We start from the raw sequence: 20,087 nt of genomic DNA, 5'->3' as shown, positions 1-20,087 counted from the left end.
GTGTTCCACATTTGATTAATTCATTTAAATGTATTGCTTGTGAAAGCTATTATGTGCTTTCCAACAATTATTTTACCCAAATGTAATATTCTATTGATAAATATTATTCTCAAAATAGCAGTCTATGAAGTGGAAAACAACTGTGGGGGGAGAAAGAGCTATGGCATTATAACAATAGCAATCCAGTAACCTCATTCGGTTTGAGACATTTTCTGGCCTTTGCTTCAGGTCGCTAACGAGTTGTCCTTAATTATTAGTAATACATCTAACAGTTACAATTATTTAGTCATATAATAAAATTCAGAGAGAACTGTCCTGGGTTTGCTGTGGGCGGAACTACACAACGACTACAAAACAGACAACCCTACGTCATCTTTCAAACTCCAGTACGAGCGCTTCAAGTATGCCCTCTGCAGACGTACACACGGTATTTTAATGAATTTATTATTCGTTGTGGATAATTTTCGTGTATATATTTGACCAATGGCTGCATTTGAGGCCGATGCAGCTCAAGCTGTTTGAAGGAAACTATGAAATAAACAGTAATGCTAGCTGTTGTTAGCTGTGTAGCTACCGTTAGCTGTCCTAGCTGGTAAGCTAAATAGGCAACAGTAAGTAAGTGAGCTGGTTGTGCGTTACGTGTTGGCTAACGTTAAATAAGGTGACTAACGTTAATTTGTTAACGGTGGGTTAGCTACATGCGTGATAAAATGATACGTCGTCAACTAAAGAAAGAGGAAGAAGTAACGTTAGGGAAAAGCAGACTGCATAAGCTAGTGAGCTAGCTTGAGCTAACACCATGCAAAACAAGCTCCAAAAATCCGCCTGTGTTAAGTTAGTTAGCTAACGTTTGTGTTTGCAAAATAACTTTAGTCACCTGAATCAACTCTAAGGTGGTATTATATCAATAAGAAAAATGTTTGGTAACATAAGAAACATGTTAAGCTTAGGTTTTCCACTTAGTTTAGTACTGTCATGGTTCACAGCCCTAATACAAGTTAGTTAATGGTTAACCTGAGTTTTCATTGGAGGAACTAAGTTAGACGGGGCTAAAATGACACAATTTATCACCAGATATCTGTTGGCCTCATTTACTAAGGTTGAAATTGTAGCTGTGTTTTATTTAGCTGCAAAGTTGTGCAACAGCCTGGTCTGAAATACATGATGTGCTGTAAAAGCTTTGAGCAGTTGCAATACAAATGCAACTAATACTTGTTTCTAATCCAAAGAAAGTGCATCTGTCAAAGCCAAAAGATTTGCAGATGATCTTGATAGCATACCTCTTGTGGCAGGAATGTTTGAAAACACGAGGACTGCTTTCATATTAACTGTACATTTATTCCAGCAGTTTTAGCATTCGTAAACCGTAAATCGTAAAATGGAAAATTCAGGCAGGCCTTACCGAGCTAGGCAAGGCGGCTGGGAGAGAGGAGCAGGAGCAGGAGCAGAGAGAGGAGAAACCTGGAGGACACCGGACCAGGGCCGAGGACAGAACTACAGATCAGAGGGAGGTAAGAACCCGGGTGGACCCTACCGAGCCAGTCCCAAGAAGGGAGGACAGGGTCCCCTGAGTTACTCCCCTGGTGGATTCAGAGGTGGTCACAGCCCCTCACAAAAGGATGACCCTCGGTGGTTTTCGGGTCCTGACAACAGTGGTGGGACGCGAGAGGATAACTGGAGAGAGCGCTCCCAGCAGCAATGGAGGAGAAGTACCCAGGGAGAAGGGCCAAGGGACGACCGAGAGCAGGGAGGGAGAGATGAAAATGATGGTAATGTTTAAATGCTTAAAATAAGGTGCAGCATGATCCAGATAAGAGTGATCAGTACTAATATAGCTTGAGTCTGACTGAAGGACTGTAATCCATCATCCATGAAATATATACATTACTGATAACCTCCACAAACATGTTTACTAAGTGTATTTCTTCTTTCCAAAGGGAGGAGAAGGAGAAACAGAAACAAGAATAAAGCTTATGCTGAAGAGAACATGGGCCCTCTGATTGACGAGTCCACACTCTCAGCCAAAGAGCTGCAAAGCCTTCGACAAGCAGAGATGCGGCTTAACAAAGATGAGATCTACAGCCTGAAGAAGGTACAGAATGTCTATGTGGTAGCCCAAAAATTCAGCCATGTGTATATCTGCTTTTGCTGCGATGATAAGGAATAATCGTTTAGTCAATGGACAAAAAGTATCAGCAAATATGTTATAATTCATTCAGTGTTTCAATCATAATTTGGGCAAAGACCCCAAAAAAGTGATTTCCAGTTTCTTCTATATGATAATTTGCTACTGTTCTTGATATTGCAGTGTAGTACATTTAATATTTTTTTAGTTAGACTGTTGGTCGGACAAAAAAGGACTTAAAGGACTTTGTGTTGGGCGTCTTTCCCTGTTTTGTGATGTTTTATAGACCAAACAAACAGGTAATAGAGGAGTTAATCTGCTGTTTATTCAATATTATGAAAATAAGTTGCAGCACAAATTTACCTCGATATATATATACATATTAATATTTTATACCTGGCTAGAAGTTATATATTTGTAATTAATTCATATAGAAATAATAATAATTCATGAAGAATGTGTCAATTGTTTATGCGGCACAGGTGAGCTAAGAATATCCATAAAAGTGTAATTATTTCAGCCTTTGTCTGATCTCTGTACCTTCTCCTTTTTTTCACCTAATGGTTCAGAGGTCCCACAGCAACCCCAGTGCACTTTACACCTGCTCTCTGTGTGATGTTCTGCTGGAGTCTGTGTCTGAGGCTTACCGACATATCCGAGACAAACGGCACAAGAAGAGGGCCAGGGTAAGAAATGTCGTTATCATGCAAATCACAGTGATGATTATTATATTAAACTTTTATAGAGAGTTGATGCTAATGTACTCTCATGATGGGACGAATCGTTGACTCTTCTAAGAAATGTTTTCGTGTTTATAGGAGAGGCAAGAGCAGGTGATGCTCACTGAGATTCAGCCTCCTGGTCCAAAGCTGATCAATGCAGTGAGTGCATCACTAGAGGATGTTGTCCGGGAACATGGGATGAATGACCAGGATGTTAAGATGAGACAATCCGTTGTGTTCATGATGCAAGACCTCCTTCTGTCCGTCCTGCCTGGTAAGTCACCTAGGGATGAAATCTTTGTTTGGTGGCAGAGACATGACCTGAAGCCTTCATGAGGGTTATTTTGCTTTACTTAAGTTCATTATTGTGTGATGCACATTCTAATATTCACAACTGTATTCCCTCTCTCATCTGTAGAGATCAGGCTCAGGCTATATGGATCCTCCTGCACCAAGTTTGGATTTAAGGATGCTGATGTCAATATTGACATTCAGTATCCACCTCACGTGAGTAGCCCAGTGTGAGTTCAACAGTGTGAGTTAGGGTATTAGAATAATTCATATTGCAGTTACATATTTATTAACACCGCTATGACTTCATGATTCTGATGTAGAAAATTGTATAGTTATGACAATATTTAAATTGCTATAATTTTGCCCCTTTTGTATATTTCTTTTTTTATGTTGTATATCTTTATTAAGACTTTAAAGTGGATTGTATTTGCAGATGCATCAGCCAGACGTCTTGTTGTTGGTCAAGGAGAGCCTCGCTGTGAGCCGTGAGTCACCTCTTTGCTTATTTAAGCGCAATATTTAATTTGATGCCAGACTGTTATGGAGATTTTAAATGGAACATGTCTTGTTGTGTCCTCAGCTATTTTCATTGATATGGAAGCTGATTTTCATGCCAGGGTGCCTGTGGTCATGTGCAAAGATAAAAAGAGGTTGGTGTCTCTGAGTGTTGTTCATAGGTTTGCGTGTCCACTTTTGTTATTCGGTTTTATCAGGACATTATGAAACTACAGGACGGAGTTTTCTTACATGCATAGAGAGAAAAACAATTGGCTGCATGTTTATTATGAGGGTTACATTACAAGATTCACATGAGCCGTAAACTGAAATGTTTTTCTCATCAGTGGCCTGACCTGCAGAGTGAGTGCTGGGAATGAAAACGCCTTCCAAACCACCACCTATCTTTCTGCACTGTCCAGTCGGGAGCCCCTTCTCCTCCCACTGGTTTTGGGCCTAAGACGCTGGGCGAAGGTAAGTCTCCAGTTGTGAGACTGACAGCCCACATTATACACATAACAGAAAGAAATGTGTCTCAGTAAGCCTCAAATTCTTTGGTAAAACATCACGTCTTGTCTTGTGCCGGCTTCTGGATTAGATCTGTGATATCGACCGTGCAGAGGAAGGTGGGCTGCCCCCGTACGTCTTCGCCCTCATGGTTATCTACTTCTTACAGCAGCGCAAAGAGTCCCTCTTGCCAACCTACTTGAAACAAGAGGTCTGATTTTATGTTCATGTTGAGCTTGAAATAGAGTAATCATTTCAGTATGTGTCCTTGGTAGTTGAAACTAATTATTACATTTTCCTTTTTAGATTAAGGTGTTTTCACTCAATAGGCTGTCAGACTTCAACCTCACACATACAGAGGATGGACACGTTCATTGGGCTTACACACCTCCCTCTAAAGAACCGCTAGCAGAGGGCTCCGGTATAAAAGGAAAGGTAATCATGACAACACTACTGTAGTTGATTTGTCAGAAGTGTGTGTTGCAATTGTATAGTTTATATGCTGTTTCTAGAAGCTTTTATCATTATTTAACTACTGTAAAGACTGGAACTTTATATAACCGTGGGTTTCATAACATCTTAATCTGATCTCACTAAAACTTAAAAGTGTGTAATATTTGTGTTTTCTTGCAGGTTCCCCTGGTGTTTCAGAGCCCTCGCCCGCCAGTGGAAGTTGGGCTTCTCTGGGTGGAAATGCTTCGCTTCTACTCACTGGAGTACGACCTGGCTGACAATGTGATCAGTGTGCGGACCAGTACCGTCCTCTCCCGAGAGCTGAAAGACTGGCCAAAGAAACGCATCGCTGTGGAAGGTCAGAATCTTTCTCCTTTCATAGTCTGACTTCCCAACCTTAGAAATTTTTACTTTTGTTGCTTTGATTATATAACATTAAAAAAAAAAACTATCTTGTGTTGACTATACAAATCTATTGATAACTCTTACAGGGTTTAAAGTAGTGTTATCTCTGTCTCTGTGTTTAGACCCGTTTGCTGTGAAGAGGAATGTGGCCCGCACAGTGAACAGCCAGCAAATGTACGAGTACATCATCCACTGCCTCAAAAACACATACAAGTACTTTGCACTGCCACTCAACACGCCACCTGCTAATCACAAGACAAAGGCCCAGCGTGGGGGGGCAAACACAGAGGCTTCAAATGCATCAGATCTTGTATCAGATTTCAGTGAGCTCAGCGTCCAGCCCCAACATGCAGATCAACCTAAGGCTGTAGAAAACGGCCCTGAAGACTCTGATTGCATTATTGAGGAAGAGGAGGAAGTTGAAGAGTTTAGTGACTCGGAGGAAGAACGGGAGAAGGAAAAAGTGGACCTGGGTAAAAGCAGTCTCTCTGAAGATGAGGAGGACGAGGATAACAATGTGGACTCGCATAACAGACATCACTTGGACAGCTTCACCACAGAAGATGAGGACATTTTTCCGGTGGACGAGATCTCAGGAGACGAGCTTCTGTCTGATGAGGAGGGTCCAGATTTGGACACACCGGGTTCAATGGATGACGAGGAAGTGGATTTGGGACCTGTGAGCGTCTCACCAGCAGAGGATGCAGTTAAGGATCCGAGCGTAGAAAATAAAACCCAACAACAGAAGAAGCAGTCCTATGTGTTCACCAAGCAAGCGTTCACCAGAGGAAAGGTAGGTTTAAATCTGCAATCAGTATTAAGACATTCCGCTTGTATGAAAATGAATACAACATTTCAAAGGTAAGGGCTTGTGCGCATCATTTAGGCTTAACTACTTTTGATCTCCCTTAGTCCCACATGGTTGTGTGTAGCTTGTGCAAGCGCGATGGACATCTGAAGAAAGACTGTCCCGAAGATTTCAAGAAAGTGGAGCTGGATCCTTTGCCCCCAATGACACCAGAGTTTCTCGGTGTCCTCAATAAAGTCTGTGAACAGTGCTTCAGTGAGTATTGTGTGTTTTCATAAATATTTAGAGATGACAAGATTATTATCTAATAGATTTTATTATTATACCAAATATTTTAGTTTGGGTGAGGTTCGACTGCTTCAAGTCGGATTGAGTTAAGAGTTTTATGCATATGAAATAAGTAAAACATGTTGATGATGTTTGCAAATGTTTCATAATCTTCATTACAGTTTTGATGAAATCATTTTTTTAAAGTGTATGACTTGAGGTTTTCTTCTTTTGTCTTTAGCTGACTTTGCTCCTGATGAGCTGGAAGTGGGTGTTAGAGAGCACATCCTTCAAGACCTGGAGATCTTTGTCAGACGGCAGTATGCAGGTGAAGTAAACCACCATCGCCACTGTTCAGCATCTCGGATTTTTCACAATTTAAACTAACATTGAACTGCATAACACAAGACTTTCATAATAACGACTCGACATGTTTTTTTGACTGACAGGAGCTCGGCTCAAACTGTTCGGATCATCAAAAAATGGCTTTGGCTTCAGACAGAGTGACCTAGACATCTGCATGGTGCTGGAGGGGCAGGAGACAATGGATGTAAGCTAACTGTTTAATTATGCATGAGTGTAGTTCATTGATGGATAGAAACAGAAGATATATATTTTTTAATTGTCATGAGATTTATTGCAATCTTTAAATCCATTTAAAAAGTAATGATTTTCATCGATTGCTTCCGAAGGACATTGACTGCATCAGCATAATCGAAAGCTTGGCGAGGATGCTAAGGAAACACCCAGGTTAGAAACACGCAAATGCTGATTTATTTTATTATGTTTAAAATGGTATTGGGTCATTAAAGTACTTTCTGCGTGGCATACTATTGTTTCTTTTGTGAGGTAATGTTAACAAGCCTTTTTAACAAAAGTAGAAATGCAGTGTCAATGCCCCCTTTAAACATGTTTCTGCATCCCATCACCAGGCCTGAAGAACATCCTGCCCATCACCACAGCAAAAGTGCCCATCGTGAAGTTCTACCATGTTCGCACCGGCCTGGAGGGAGACATCAGCCTCTACAACACTCTGGTGGGGCTCTTTCTCCCTTTCCATTGTTTTTTTCTGTATCATTTTGTTCTAAATTTGCTATTGAATAACTTCCCTGTTTATATAACGGCCTACCAACCTTTTTTAGGCCCTGCACAACACACACCTGTTGGCTTCCTATGCTGCCATCGACAGAAGAGTGAAGATCCTCTGTTATGTCATGAAGGTTTTCGCCAAAGTGAGTGTGCCCAAGACATGTTTGTATGTCTCCAGGGTCATATATTAGTATTATACGGTATATTGAATTACTACACTTTCCTTTGTCCCATTACAGATGTGTGACATTGGCGATGCTTCACGTGGCAGTCTCTCGTCCTACGCTTACACCCTCATGGTGCTGTTCTTTCTCCAGCAGAGAAACCCACCAGTTATCCCGGTGCTGCAAGAGGTATAAGTGACATGTTTTTAAAAAATAGGTTAAAATGTACATTTCATCATTACCCTATACCAGGCTTTTAGCTAGGATTTTTTTACAGGGTGTCCAATTTGTTTTCAATGGCCTAGCAACGCGCGAGCGCCACAGGCGCGAGTATTGTAGGGGGGCCCGTGGGCATCCCCCCCCCCCCCCCGAATTTTTTTGAAATTCATAACTCTTTGAAACACTAATTCCTGCATTTTGAGGTGCAAATTTTGTGGCCTACAGCCACGTTTTTGTCTTTGTTACAACATTATTTTTGTGCTGAGGCTGGGAGGAGATATGTGTGTGTGTCGGGGGGTGGGGAAGACCAGATCATTTTTTGGTAATATTATAATTACACTGATTGATATACAATATATAAGTTAATACAAAGAACAGTGAATGTAACTGAAACTAAAAGGTACAACTTAATTGTCACATACATCTTGTATGTCTACTTATTCAATTTTGTTAATCTATATCATATATTTATGCAAGACACTTAGCATACAGCTGTATTAGCTATGTGTTTGTGATGGTTTTCTGACCTTTCACACCTTTGAACAATCACAAGAAAAAGATTCTTACATGACTACTCTGCTGGAAGAAGCTGGATTTCGTTGTCTGTGTTCTTCCTCTTTTCCTCATCTTTCACCGTAACTTGAAGAAAGAATTTTCATTTAGCCTTATTTTTCATTTAGCCTTTATATCAAATCAAATATTATAAAGGACATTATCAACTGTAAATATGTCAATAGTGGGAATTAAGTACACTGTTCTCCACAAACAACATCCATTTATCGATCTTTTAAAAGTAAAGGCTCCCTATTATTCAAAGGAACCATACAAATGTTGATCTCCTCATGCGCCCTCCTCCCCACTACAGTTCTCACCGGTCGCATCGTCCTGACGTTTTTGTTGTTGTTTTTCCTCCGGTTCATCAACAGTTATTGCCACCAAAGAAGCCAGAAAAATTCCGAAATACTCCTATAGTTATCAGGCTTTCTGTCATGTTTGTAAAGATTGTTACAAGTTTCAAGCTTACCTGCACTTTCTTCCTGCGAAAAAGGTTAAAGAGATATCAGATATTCCACCAATACAGCGCCCGTCCACATCGCGTCACGGAAAATCGACCAATGCAATGCGAGTCACTCGCGAGATGTGAGCTTGGCGAGATTTCGGCTTGAATCGGCGAATTTTGATCACATTCAGCGAAGTTACCGGGGAAAACCGCGGAGGAAAAAATTAGGGCGTCTTTAGGGCGTCTTGCCTAAAAGTAGGGCGTCCAATTTCTTATTATTTTTAGTACAGGGCGTCCAGAGGACACCCAGACGCCCACCTACATAAAAGCCTGCCCTATACCACAAACTATATACTTGTAGGTAAATCATGCAGAGACAAACTCAGACCAATGTGTAGGCATCTAAACTACCTAAAAACTTAGACTTGCATACAAATTTGAAATGATTTGATGCTTTGCATCCCAAACATCACCAGATTACAGACCTTTTTTTCAGGCTAAACTGAATAATTTCCTACATTATTCCCAATTCACTGCACATTTTTTGTTTCTCATTTGTTGTTGCAGATTTACGATGGAAAGAAGAAGCCAGAGGTGCTGGTTGATGGCTGGAACGTGTACTTCTTTGATGATTTGAAAACACTTGTGAGTGTTTTGGATATACATATTGTGTCAAAGGGCCTCTGTTAACATTTATGTGAATATGCATATCGCAGCGTGCCCTAAACATAGACCCATCCTGTCCTTTGCCACCTGCAGCCCGGTCGCTGGCCACAGTGTTGGAAGAACACAGAGACGGTGGGGGAGCTGTGGCTCGGCCTGCTCCGCTTCTATACCGAGGACTTCGACTTCAGAGAGCAAGTTATCTGTATCCGTCTGCACAACTGCCTCACCACCTTCAACAAGCAGTGGACGTCCAAATACATCGTCATTGAAGGTCAGCTCAGGGTCCAGACTAACTACAATTAAATGATATTACAAAACACAGAATCATATGGGTATGATTCCACTGGGTAGATGCAAGGGAGTTGTTGTCCTGGTTTAAACACCACCAAGTATAAATGACAGTTTTGTCACATTGTGCTGTCCATCAAATTAATTAAATCCACATCACTATTACCTTTTAGTATTATAGAGATTGTTTTCTGGATAGAAATGATCAAGAGGCTGCTTTGAAATAACTCCTGTTGTTTATTTGTTTTGCTTTCTCTTCTCCAGATCCGTTTGACCTGAATCATAATCTGGGTGCTGGCCTGTCCAGGAAAAGTATGCTTATTTCTGTCTGTCTGTATCTACTGACTTTGTCTCTGGTTGCATTTCTTCTATAAAGATTTTTGTCGCCAAAACAGTGACTAACTTCATCATGAAGGCCTTCATCAACGGCAGAACAGTGTTTGGAACATCAGTCAAAGCTTTTCCTCCCGTGTACCCCAGCAAGATGGTTAGTGTTGGCTGTCTGAGCACTACATTTGCACGTTTTGGTGTCATTATCCCAGCATTAAATATGTGATTTGTCTTTATCTGTCCCAGGAGTATTTCTTTGATCCTGAAGTTCTCACTGAGGGAGAAGTGGCTCCCAATGACCGCTGCTGTCGCATCTGTGGCAAGATCGGCCACTTCATGAAAGACTGTCCCTTGCGCAAAAAGTAGGTGTAATAACCTGTCTGAATTCTCTCCCCCCCCCCCCCATTTCTAAATCTTTTTTCGGCACTATCTATCATGCTACTTGTTTTTATAATATTTTGGAACGTTTTTCAGGTCCAGGCACAGAAGGGAATCTGAGAAAAGGCCAGATCACCTGCGAGACACAGCTGAGGATGGCAAGGATCAGGGCAGACACAGGGGTGAGCACTGGAGGAAAAGGGATGCACAGGACATGCGCTGCTGCTTCCTGTGTGGATCAAGTTCCCACATCAAGAAGGACTGTCAGCTGTACCGAAGCCCTGCAGGTACTTTTTTTTTTTACTATGGAATTAAAGCCTTTCAAAAGATATTTGTTATAACGCCATACTAGCACTTATTAGTTAATGTCCTTTAGTTTATATCGCATTAAGAAATATAAAAGCACAAGCGGTGGTTATGCATTGATGTTGTTCATAAAGATTAAAAGGGCACAACTGACATTTCTTCTTTTCATTCGGTAGGAAATGCCAGGATGGATGGCTTTTCTTCCACCTCTTCGGCCCACTTGAGGAATCTGAGAGAAAAGGAGAGACCGGTACGATATCAGTTTGTGACAAACAATGATTAATATTCTTTAAAAATGTTTCTTCTAACAGACAGCTTATGTCCCACTACTACACCTGAGCCTCTGTTTATCTGACCTTTTCCAGGGTCCACCCATACAAGAAGAGAAAAAGAAGAGAAAGCCACAGAATGTGATATTAACTCCACAAGCAGGTATGTACATTTACAAAAAAATGCTTCAATTTTTAGATCCTAAATCAATCTTTCATTCTGATGGTAATTAATTGTGAAGGTATAGGCTGCCGAATTATGTATTGTTTATTTCAAATGAATTCCTGGAATGTATGAAGTACTCCTCCTTCATTATGACACATTAGGGGGCAGCTTTCCCTTCAGCACAAATTGTCACACCACGTTTGCTTTATTTTTATTGAGACAAAGTGCTCTGTACTTTGTGCAGGTATTGGTCTCAGTAAAAACTGTTGATAGTGTTTTTTTATTTTTATTATGGGTCCACTCTCTTAGGGCTGTTGAGAAGAGAGAATGAAAGCAAGAAATGTTTGAAGCAGGTTCAGGTCCACCCATCTTTCTCTCAACTCCAGTTGCTGGTTTATGGACTAAAGATTAGCATGTTGTTCCTGTTATGTTCGGTTGCTTTCTATATAGGCAACGTATTCTTTATGCTGTCTAACTTGCTACCTGAAAGGGTTTTGTGCAAATAAGCAGCAAATAAAGCAAATCCAACATTCAGTTTTTTAGGGGAAGGCATTGTGTACGGTTTTGTAATTCAGCCTGATGAGATGGATCGTTTTTTACAATGCATGCTATGGTGCAGGTTGAAAATATGTTTTGCAATCAATTTTGATGATTGCTTTCTGGTTTGTTTCAGGTAGTTTAGCTTGCCGAAATGTGGGTCGCTCTGGTCACAGGAAGAGTCCGGTGGAATGAGCAGCAGCTGTGGCTACACAAGCCACAAGATGATACTCTTGTCCAGGCAGAAAGCAACCCAAAGTCAGAAACCATTGACTCTCAATGGGACAGTTGGGCCATTGGGAGCCTGTTAAAAGCCAAAGCCAGGACGCCTCGACTTGAAGCCAAATAGGGCCTTTTTATGTGTGTCCCCCCCCCCCATCCCCCTCCCCAAAGCTGTCATCCCTGGAGGAGCTTTTTAAAGCTTTCATTTTAACAAGAGAAACCATTATGCATGCACCTCATGTCTGTTTACCTACACTGCCAGTCAAGTTTTTTTTATACTTATTACATTTCAAACAATTTCATTGGAGATTTAGTGGAGAATATCTTAAATTATATAATGCAAGTTATTTGTGTTGCGTTCATGTATAATAGTTAATTTCGCAACATCAAGTCCATATTTGGTCGACTACAATTTGTTTGTGTTATACTTGATGCTAATCTTTTTTTGTCAGTGTTGGCAACTGTCCTCACAGTGAAGTAAGAACAAGTGTCCGTAAGCACTACTACAACTACAAGACAAAGGGTCATGGTAAAGTGTGTTGACTGCTACCTTAAAGCGACTTTAGCTCTGTTTAGCTCACCTCAAATGTCTGAGATTCATCCAAAAAAATTGCAGCATAGGTAATGTAGTAAAAAGGTTCATTGGCAGTGTACGTAGTGGCAAGGATCTGTTTTATTTTTTATCAAATTTCTTTTAAAATCCTGTTTATTTGTCCTGCACTGACGTCCATCAGTCCTTCTCTTCTTAAGCCTAGCAACTCTCCCGAAAGTTTTTATGTTGGAGAAACCACCCTGTACATATTTTTTTTCAGGATCATAGTTTTATTTTTTTGGTGACTGCTGATCCTCCCCTATCACATACATACATGCCCCTCAGCTGCCTATGTTAACAGAAGGACAGTGAAACTGTGCTGTCCTCTGCTTATCCTGACCTGTATATGTCACCACAAAGGCTAGGAAGCGTAACATTAGTGCAAGAACTTGAAGTTGAGAGAACATGACAAAAAGTGTCATGCTTACACAATGCTAGAGGTAATCTCAGTTAAGTGAAGACATAAATGTATTTATTTACCACAAAGGCTTCATTTTGTTGTAATGGTGCCACATATTGGTAGCTGCACTGTATGAGGGTACATGTCCTTAAGTTATGTTGCTGCTAGTTTAATGTCTCAAAGACCTGCTTATCATTCAATTTCATCTGGCTTTATTGTTGTCCTATAATGGCTACATTTTATTAGAAGAAATGTGTTGTTGATGGTATTGTAATCAAACATTCTCATTTTAAAGTAGCTTCGTTTTTATGCCAGCTTATTTGATATCTTTTGTTGGGACTCAATGAGAGGTTTAGTTTGTTTTTAAGTAACCCCAATCCTGCCAGGAAAAGTTGGCTTGCAATTCAGTTTGTGTCTCAAAGAACTCATTAAATTCAACATCCAAACCCAGTGTGAATTTCTTTTTGAAAACAATTGTTTTGGTTTGGCTCAAAACTATGATCAGATATCAAACTGTCCATGCATTTGGGAAACACCGCCTCTAATAAAACTGGCAACACTGATATGGAAGCATGATAACTATTTATTTTTCCTTCCGTCTTTGCATATATTTCCGCCATTTCAGCAGCTAATAAACCCAACAACTGTATTAGTAATATAATATTTTACAATAAACTGGACGGGTTATGTGTAATTATTTGATTATTCAGATGTATTATATATTTTCTCAGGGGTCCATGCTAGTCACTGTCCTGATTCATTTTATGTTTACAAGACTTGTTTGTCACAAATAGCGCAATGGGGTGTCAGTTATGTATCGACCTTGGAAACGGTGGGTAAGCAAACACAGCGTGTTTAAAGTTGGAGTTGGAATGTTTTATAAAGTACTTCATTATACAAGAATAAACGCAACGATTCCCTCAGATGACCAGATACGCATTAAATAATAAGCTACTTTTGTAGGTTACACAACGAATAGATGTTAATCAGTGAGCCCATTGGCTGACATATCTGTCTTTCAGAGTTTTAGCCAATCGTTGAACGGACTCTTTATTTGGGGCGGTTGGCTATTTTCTTACGCGCCTGCGCAATTCAATGTTGTGATTTTACTGAAGCAACATGTCTGCCTCCATGGTGCGAGCGACCGTGCGAGCGGTCAGCAAAAGAAAGATTCTGCCTACAAGAGCTGCTCTGACACTGGTAAGTCATTAGATATGGCAATAAACGAATATGAAACACCTTTCTTCCGATTCAATACATGTTAATACACAAAGTGCGCCGTTGACATCCTGAGCCCGTGAACGTTACGTGATCCAACATTAGGTAAGCAAGCTAACCTTCTGTCACTTGAACGCTACACGCAGTTAAGTACTTTTACTGAGCTTTCCTGCAACAAAACACGTCAGATTGTTGATGATCCTATATCTGTGTTAGCTGATGGGCGGTTATACAATTACACGGTCCTAAGAATATAACTGGCCTTGGTTGAACTAGATGCTAACCTTTGCTAAGCTAAGCTGTTTGGCAATGTGCTTTTGACACCTTTGTTTAGCTACAGTTAACCGTATATAACTATTCTGACATTAATAGAAATATATTAAGAATATGTGGCTTCCCAGTGGTAAAAATGTTATGGGTGTGTGCAGATTTGAAGGATGACTAATTTAAGTAAAGTTCAGAGTAGATGAGTGTAGTGAATGCTATGGGGCACAAGGGCTTCCTCAATATTCGGATGAGTATGATTCAATCCTATGGTAAACTCAGGCTGGTCTCTCTAAACAAGTACTTCTTAATGACCGAGAACCAGAAAACTCTCAATAAATTCTTTCTTTGAAGGTGTTCTACTTGTTGTTCTGTAACTGCTGCTGTTTATCTTGGCCAGTCCTCTTGAAAATCTCAAGGAGACCTTCCTGCTTAAATAAAGGTTAAATAAAAGAAACAGCTCAATCACAGCTTAATTCAACAGCAGTTGTCCATTATGCAATCTTATGGTGGTTCAACACCTTAATATAAAGTGTTTCTGTTACCCATCTTTATCTGTGGTGTCTTCATTTTTATTATATTGATAAATTTGTTGCATGTTGCCCTCGTAAAACCCACATTTACTGTCACTCTTGACTGTTGTGTGCGGACTACTAAAGGAGTTCATCGATAGTTAGTGGCAGATCACTCAATGTTTTCTTTTAATGTAAACGAATAGACTCGGGGTAGCATGTTGTCAGTGCACAGTGACGGTTTGTTATAAAGGGCGGGATGAAACTGCTCTGATGTTGAATATCATGGTGCTAGTGCAAGATAATTTGTGCACTGGTGGTCCGAGCTGATACAAGTAGAGTGCTGAGGAAACTGTCCAAAAGCGCTGGGGCGTTAGCAGAACGTGTTATCAAAGGGTCCTGTTATAGTTATTATCAGGGACTAAAGACAATCTTACTCATAACTCATGATAATAGTTAATATTATATCTCTTTTATAAATAAATGTATTTCAAATTAAGTGTGAAATACTTCCTCAATGACCTACAAGATACAAGAGACACTTTGGTCATTATACTACTGGCTGTCACACATTTGAGATGTACTGTACATTTGGCATCCGCAGCTTCACTCAGATGGATACTCTGGCTTTATGGGATTAATAAGCCCCGTTTGGGTAATGTCGATCCCTTTTCCTGCTCCTACATTGACTCACAGGGATGCAGGTTATATTGTTATAGTGTTGGTACTTGATCATTTTAGACAAGTCTTAGCCTGGGTAACACAATATTATCACAGTGGGGAGCAACACTTTTCAAAACAGTCATAGAAAGAAACTTAAATCTGCACCATAGTCTGTTTGAAAAAGCACATTGAGCAAAATTTGACAAATGAAAAACAGTTACTGTTTTTATACCCAAAATGAACTGCTTCCATCTGAATTAAATATTGTATTAACCTTTTAATTGTTTCCTGTTTCCTTTAGACTCCAGCAGCTGTGAACAGGATCAGTCTTTTGTTGAAGAACAAGCCTGAATATGTAAGTAACTGATACAACCCTGAAACATAGACAAACAGTGCTGCTCTACATCTGATGAAATAGCCACAGGGTGCTGTGTGGTTTTAGTATTAGTATTAGGCAACATCTTTCTTGAAGTAGGATTTTAAAGATGCTTTAAGGGGACATTTTATTGGTGTCCAGTGGCAGGAGATGATCAAAACATCAGTAAACATCTGTTATTATACACTGATATATATATTTTTTTGTTGTGTCCAATCTTGGCCAGTGGTCAGACAATGTCTCATGTGGCACTGTAAGTAGTGATTTATAATGGATACCTGACACTGAATGGTGATGTCATTCTGTTTGTCTCTTCATAGATCGGTTTGAAAGTCGGAGTCAGAACACGTGGCTGTAATGGACTGACTTACACACTGGACTACACCAAGGATAAAGACAAATCTGATGAGGAAGTACTACAAGATGGTGAGTATTATTTGACACATTCAATCAGGCTGCCTTACGATGCAACCTGTTTTTTCACTGATCATGCTGGTGAATAACAAATGTGTATGAACTTTCGCAGAGGAGAATTAGTTAAAGGAGTAAAGGAAATGTTTCACAGCCAAATCAAATAAATATTAGAGAGACAATAACCCGTTCAACTTCCAACACTTGCTCTAAGTGGCTTATAATGCATATATATAAAGCTACCAATGCAAGATCTTTTTCTGAATCAAATCAAATGTTTAAATTAATGTACAATAATTTATTTGGAATCAAAAGGGGATTGAGAATTTGGGAATTTTACTAGAATTGTTTTTTATTTATCTTTTAGTTTAATCAATTGACAGCCCTATATTTTACACATCTTACACACAGGTTTTATTTAAATGTGTGTTTTTGGAATGTTAAGGGATGTTTTACTGTATGCAACGTGTCAAACATACTAAACTGTGATATTATGTAACAATCTGTTTCCTTTTATCTTGTCTTAAATATTTGTCCTTTTTGCAAATTGAGCTGCTGTGATACAAACATTTCAGATTCGACCTGACAATAAAGTACTATCGTATTGTTTGTATTTAGGTCAGAAGTAGGGAGTGGTGACGACTGTACTGTGCTTCTCTTGCAGGTGTGAGGGTGTTCATAGAGAAGAAGGCACAGTTGACCCTTCTGGGTACTGAGATGGACTATGTGGAGTCCAAGCTGTCCAGTGAATTTGTCTTCAACAATCCAAACATAAAGGGCACATGTGGCTGTGGAGAGAGCTTCAACATGTGAGCCTGGTGGAGCCTCTGTACCCCCCCTGCTCCTTCACCCTGTCCTGCCCATAAAGACTGAGAGACTGAATGTTGGTGAGGAAGTGAGACATGAGGACATCTGAGATGTGGATGTGCCTGTGCTCCTCTTACACTGCTCTGACTGCAGAGAACTCACACACACTTGAGGAGGCCAACTATGCATAGCAATGCTTAGAGGAGGTTTTCAATACGATCTGTGTAGACAAACATTTCTTGACTTGTTGATTTTAGGTTCATTTAAAGCTGTAATACAGTGTTTTATCACCCAGTGGCAAGTTATCAGCAGTATGGAAAAGCTTTTATTAGTTTGTAAAGTGTATATTTATCTCTCTGTGTAAATATAAATAATGCATCTCCCTTGAACCACGCACACAAGCAAAAAATAACGCACAAAAAACATTTTCCCTCATTTAAGAGTAGATGAGGTTTATGTTGGATTCTCTTTTGTTTCAGCAAAGCCAGGACCTTGTGTTTGTACTGTGCAATATGTCTCTGTACATATGTGATAATAAATAGCTAAATCCAGTCATGTGAATTTGTGAGGCCACTGTTTCAAATTACAGAATCAGATTTTGTTCTTCCCATCTTTTTATTGTTGTAATCCGCTAACTTAAAACAACATTTGAGATCATTATAGGAGATTCTACTCTCTATTATTTAGAACGGGAGCTGTGACAAATACAGAATCACATTTCTTAAAAAAAAATCTTGTAGCTTATTTATTATATCACAAACACATTTGTTTTTATTCCTTATTTAGATGAACTCTTAATTGAGAGCTTATCTTCGTTGATGTGAAATTACACAAGTAAAACAACTCCTTATTTTATTTAGTAGTAATAAACTTAAAACGTTTATTCCGGTAAAACAGTAGATACCGTACCTGTGACGGTTATGTGGTTTTTGTTCCATGTTTATTGGGGGGAGATAAAAGTTGTTAAAGAATCATTTTTGCTGCTTTTCGGGTTATTTGGTTCAAAGATATTTAGGTTCTTTCCAATAAAAAACTCTGATATAAAGTGCAAAAAATATTCTGAAACATTTAATTATTCTTTTATTCATTTTAACTTGTAGGTAACGTTCAAATTCATAGTATTTCCATGCCACAATTAACTCTCGAATCTACTTGAATTTACTTTTTTAAATTATGGCATTTATTTTTGCAAATCAAATCAAATTGAGTGTTATTTATTTAAAAGAGAGATTGTTGGATGGAGACAGAGCGAGTATGACTTTTGGGTTTCTGCCAGAAAAACTTCTTCATTGGAGAAATAAGGCCAGTTGTCATGGAGATGGCTCAGTTGTCATGGTGAGAGCACAAGTGTTGGAACCAAATGGAAATGTCAACGGAAGAGTAACTCAGAAGGACAAGCAGGTATCATCATTTTAATAACCCATGTTTTAGGGTGCTCATATTACTGAAGTAACCTGTGGGTGCTTTGTTTGGTGTTTAAGGTCCTTAGGGGTCATGGACAATCAAAAAAAGAATGGAGATCTGCTGGACAGCAGAGAGCCTAATGAGCTAAAGGTAGTTAACAAATGAACATACAGTATTATTTAAAATGTTTTGAACAATCTGGCCACTTTTTCAAGTTAGACTCTTAAATGTATTTTGGTTCAATGCTGTGTGAAGAAAGTGATCACCAAATAGAATACAGAAGGATGTGCAGTTGATTTTTTTTGTGGTAAGGAAACATACTGTATCTACTAGTATACTTCAATGTTGGCTTACGTTATCTAGAAAATAACATAATTTAATAAAGTAATTAAAATGGCAATATACTGTATATATATTTATAAACTTTGTTCACTGTTGGTTTGCTTTTTTCCACTTCAGGACTGCTGAACAGGCCGTTAATGAAACTTTGACATGTGTTTAGACAACCATGTTAGTTACCTATTTACAGCTACATCTGAGTATTATTAGCATTCATGTAAAGTTAAAAGATCTGATGCTTGGCAGTCCAGTTATCCCTTTACATATAGCTCTATAATTGGTATCAACCAACTCCTAAGGAGCAGGTACCAAGCTCTATCCAGCTGCTAAAAGCTCCAGCATGTTAACTAAATTTGTATTAGTGCTAAGGAGGTATATTAAGCAGTTTAAAGAACATTCTATTTACAAACTAAACCAGCTGCTTGCAGAAACTAAATGATTGCTTGCAGAAATTGTTTTCATAAAAGGTCAGAGTGAACCAAAAGAGTAAACCTGCAGCCGGAAAAGCAAAACAATGACTCAAAAATGTTCAAATTCTTGATAGGCAGACTGGAACTGAACACTCGGTTAATAGTGCTCTGTTGGCTTGTCACTACAAGGGACGCCTTTTACATTACATAATAGGATTTGGGCTATGAAGTCTAATATGTCAACAAAGACAACAAGAACAGATGGTTAGAATAAAACATATACCAAAGCTCTTAATTTCATGTATGAATCACAGAAGCAAAGTCACTGAAGGTCGATTTGCTTTGGAAGAATTTTGTTAAATATTTAATCTCTGTGTCAGATTTCTGTTAAACTCCCCTCTGCTACCTGTGTCTGCTATTCTCCCAGATTTCAGACTTATTAACGGCTTTGGCTCAGAGGAAATCTCCATCTTTTGACCCCCGAAACATCAGCACCACCCTCTCCACCCTAACGAACACAGGGGCAGGCACATCTCAAACCAATGGAACCTTTAGATCCAGAGCCACCCTCCCTGAAAACATCAAGCAGCTGTCAAGGCGACAGTATAGGAGGCGGGATTTCCTGAAAGAGAGTTTAGCAGTCCCTGTTCCTGCGCCCATCAGCACTGCAGTGTCCTCTTCTCAGGAGGGTCATCGGCAGCCCAGTTCACCATCCATGAAATGTGTCTTTCCTGCTCACCTGGAAGAAAAGATGCTGCCCTCTGACTCTGTCGGATCTATTGGAGAGCGGCTTGAAGAGCAAGAGATGCACCTACACATTCCCGGTGTGCAGGCTTGGACCAAACGGCAGTCTTGTGACAGAAGGACACTGCCTGAACAGAATCTCCAATCCGGTCAATAATAGTCTTAACATTCATACATACATATATTGTATATAAGCATGTAGACAGACCATTTTCCTGTGATTGCATAATATTAATA

At 39.5% G+C, this 20,087-nt stretch overlaps 2 protein-coding genes across 2 annotated transcripts; both read left to right on the top strand.

Annotated features, from left to right (window-relative positions):
* Nucleotides 1-1,368: 1,368 nt before the first annotated feature.
* On the top strand, nt 1,369-13,148 carry tut7 (terminal uridylyl transferase 7). Its single transcript, XM_063897619.1, has 28 exons — nt 1,369-1,769; nt 1,938-2,092; nt 2,695-2,811; nt 2,944-3,121; nt 3,266-3,354; nt 3,575-3,626; nt 3,722-3,791; nt 3,984-4,110; nt 4,235-4,354; nt 4,450-4,578; nt 4,777-4,954; nt 5,124-5,794; nt 5,914-6,064; nt 6,318-6,404; nt 6,526-6,626; nt 6,769-6,826; nt 7,009-7,112; nt 7,219-7,308; nt 7,405-7,518; nt 9,116-9,193; nt 9,308-9,485; nt 9,767-9,814; nt 9,898-9,989; nt 10,079-10,194; nt 10,307-10,497; nt 10,693-10,766; nt 10,882-10,948; nt 11,625-13,148. The coding sequence occupies exons 1-28, from the start codon at nt 1,379-1,381 to the stop codon at nt 11,681-11,683; spliced, it is 3,885 nt and encodes a 1,294-aa protein (XP_063753689.1). The 5' UTR covers nt 1,369-1,378; the 3' UTR covers nt 11,684-13,148.
* Nucleotides 13,149-13,769: 621 nt separating this feature from the next.
* On the top strand, nt 13,770-17,508 carry isca1 (iron-sulfur cluster assembly 1). Its single transcript, XM_063898275.1, has 4 exons — nt 13,770-13,902; nt 15,661-15,714; nt 16,056-16,161; nt 16,811-17,508. Exons 1-4 carry the CDS (start codon nt 13,822-13,824, stop codon nt 16,957-16,959), a joined length of 390 nt encoding a protein of 129 aa, XP_063754345.1. The 5' UTR covers nt 13,770-13,821; the 3' UTR covers nt 16,960-17,508.
* The last annotated feature ends 2,579 nt before the right edge of the window (nt 17,509-20,087 follow it).

Source organism: Eleginops maclovinus, chromosome 12, assembly GCF_036324505.1.
Source record: "Eleginops maclovinus isolate JMC-PN-2008 ecotype Puerto Natales chromosome 12, JC_Emac_rtc_rv5, whole genome shotgun sequence".
NCBI lineage: Eukaryota > Metazoa > Chordata > Actinopteri > Perciformes > Eleginopidae > Eleginops > Eleginops maclovinus.
The sequence above is the reverse complement of the archived record's forward strand: the minus strand, read 5'-3'. Positions and strand labels throughout refer to the sequence as shown.